The 2,477-nt window shown below is 34.0% G+C and overlaps 1 protein-coding gene across 1 annotated transcript; it reads right to left on the bottom strand.

Moving 5' to 3' along the window:
* Nucleotides 1-525: 525 nt before the first annotated feature.
* On the bottom strand, nucleotides 526-1,797 carry LOC129236861 (jerky protein homolog-like). The gene has a single exon (XM_054871135.1). It carries the CDS (start codon nucleotides 1,795-1,797, stop codon nucleotides 526-528), a length of 1,272 nt encoding a protein of 423 aa, XP_054727110.1.
* Nucleotides 1,798-2,477: the final 680 nt, after the last annotated feature.

Below are 2,477 nucleotides of genomic sequence, written 5' to 3'. Positions count from 1 at the left end.
TGGGAAAAGGAATACTGCGCTGTGGTAACTCTGGACGTAAGAAAACACTTTTAACACGTGCCCTGTCCGCTGAGCCACATATGATTCAGGAAACGTGCGCCTGATAAGCACTGATACGTTCCTGAGCCATATGTGCGTCAGGGGGTATATGAAACTTCTAAAGCAAATTATTCGACGGAACTGTACAATTTCTGCACTGGACGTGCTGGTACGATAATAAAGTAAAGAAAAACGCCGGGACATACAAAAAAATATTTTTATTTTACGCAGAAATCACAAATTATTTTTAATTACAGTTGTACCTCGATTAACCGGGTTGCTCGGGACCGGGCTCAGCACGGATAATCGAAAACACGGTTGAAAGAGGTTTTTTGAAATATTCAAAAATTTTATTATTTTTATTTATTTTTAAAAAGAACATGTAAATTTGCATCTATTAACATACTTATGAATACAGATACATATCTTATTACTGTTTTTATAATATACTTTCATATACATACATATAGGTACATAAATGCATATTTATATTAATTTAAAATATTCGTTTAAAGTAGTTTGTCTTTTAGAATTCATTTGTTCCTTAAGTAAATGACTTTGTATGCGATACACTTGTATTTTGTCTGGTTCTGAAATACCTGTACCAGTATAGTTTTCTAAGAACTTTAACAAAACACTACTAGCCTCTATTGCTTGAGCTAATGTGGGGGTTTCTACCGTATTACCTCCATCTGATTCCTCTGAATTTGACTCAAGCTCATATTCTTCTGTTTGATTGACCATGTTAACGATTTCATCATCAGATACAATAGCAAACGGTGCGACATCAATATCGCACTCCATCCACTTTGAGATAGCATCAGCTGTAAAACCAGGTGGTATTAATACATCTGATTGTATCTCAATACTAAAAGTTGAATCATTTTCATCATCTTGAGATAGTAAGTTATTCCAAACTTTATTTAAAACACGTGGGGTTACAGAATCCCACGAAGTCGCTGCTGTCCATAAAGCTGACTTAATGTTCAAAGATTTAACAAATTCGTGTTGACTATTAGAATCCACAAGTTTTTGCACGATAAATTTACGGTACTGGCATTTGAAACTCCGAATGGCTCCTTGATCCATAGGCTGAATCAAAGATGTACAATTCGGTGGTAGATATTTTACTGTAACATTATCAGATATCATTGCATTTACATCCGGGTGTGCTGGACAGTTATCTAATAGCAAAAGAACTTTGCAATTCTTTTCGAGACCAATGCGTTGTAAATGTTCTCTTACCTCTGGTACAAAATTGTTGTTAAACCACTCCAGAAATAGCTCTTGTGTTACCCAAGCTCTCTTATTAGACTTATAAACTACAGGAATGTATTTAACATTTTTTAAACATCTTGGATTAGCACTTTTTCCTATTATCATCAATTTACACTTGTGAGTCCCAGCTGCATTTGCACAAAGTAAAGCTGTGATTCTTTCCTTGGACTCTTTGTACCCCTCAATAGAATATCCATCACCACTCGCCAACGAATTTTGGGGCAAACACTTCCAAAATAGACCGGTTTCGTCTGCATTATAAATTTGTTCAGTTGTAAGTTGTTCATTTTTAATGTATTCGTTTAAGTCTTCCACAAACATCGTTGCAGACACATAATCAGCACACTCCTTTTCTCCTGTGGATTTCAGTCTACGAATTCCATGCCGATTTTTGAATTTTTCCAGCCAACCAGATGAATACTTACACTCGGAATTTATGTTTAATTTACCATGAAAATATTTTGCCTTCTCAGTAATCATTTCGCCTAGAAATTGCAGGAAATTTTCAGTTTATGTGGATGTCTGGATTTGAGTAATATTACCTGTAATGGGACATCCCTTAAATCTTTCTTGTCGAAACCATTCACATGTTGCAAAATCAACCTTTGGATTTTCGGATTTTTTCAGAGTATGTCTATTTTTTAAACCGTGAATTGAATCACTTTCCGATTCATATTTCAAAATTTTTTCTTTGTTTTTTATTAAGTCTCGTACAGTTTGTTTGCCAACACCATATTTTTCAGATAAAAAATGAACGGATGGGTTCTTGCGATATTCGTTAATCAGTTCTATTTTCTCTTTAATTGAAAGAACTTTTCCTGCTCTTTTTGTCAGTTTACTTGTTGATGGAGCCATTTTCACAAAAGCACCTGTTAAGAGATCAAATTTCACTTACAGACTGAATGAAAGTGAAATTTGATACAAATTTATTACATAAAAACAAAAAATGGGAATCCCCGAATTTTATTTCTTTGCACTTACAGAATGAATGAAAATGAAATTTGATACAAACTTATTACATAAACAAAAAATGGGAATACCCGAATTTTATTTCTTTGCACATTCACTTAAATTGAAAAAAGTTATTATACGCCGCACGGATAATAGAGGTAAAGCACGGTTAATAGAGATATAAAATCAAACACACAGCATGCCGGTTA

Source organism: Anastrepha obliqua, chromosome 1 (assembly GCF_027943255.1).
Source record: "Anastrepha obliqua isolate idAnaObli1 chromosome 1, idAnaObli1_1.0, whole genome shotgun sequence".
Lineage (NCBI taxonomy): Eukaryota > Metazoa > Arthropoda > Insecta > Diptera > Tephritidae > Anastrepha > Anastrepha obliqua.
This window is presented reverse-complemented; position numbering and strand designations above follow the sequence as displayed.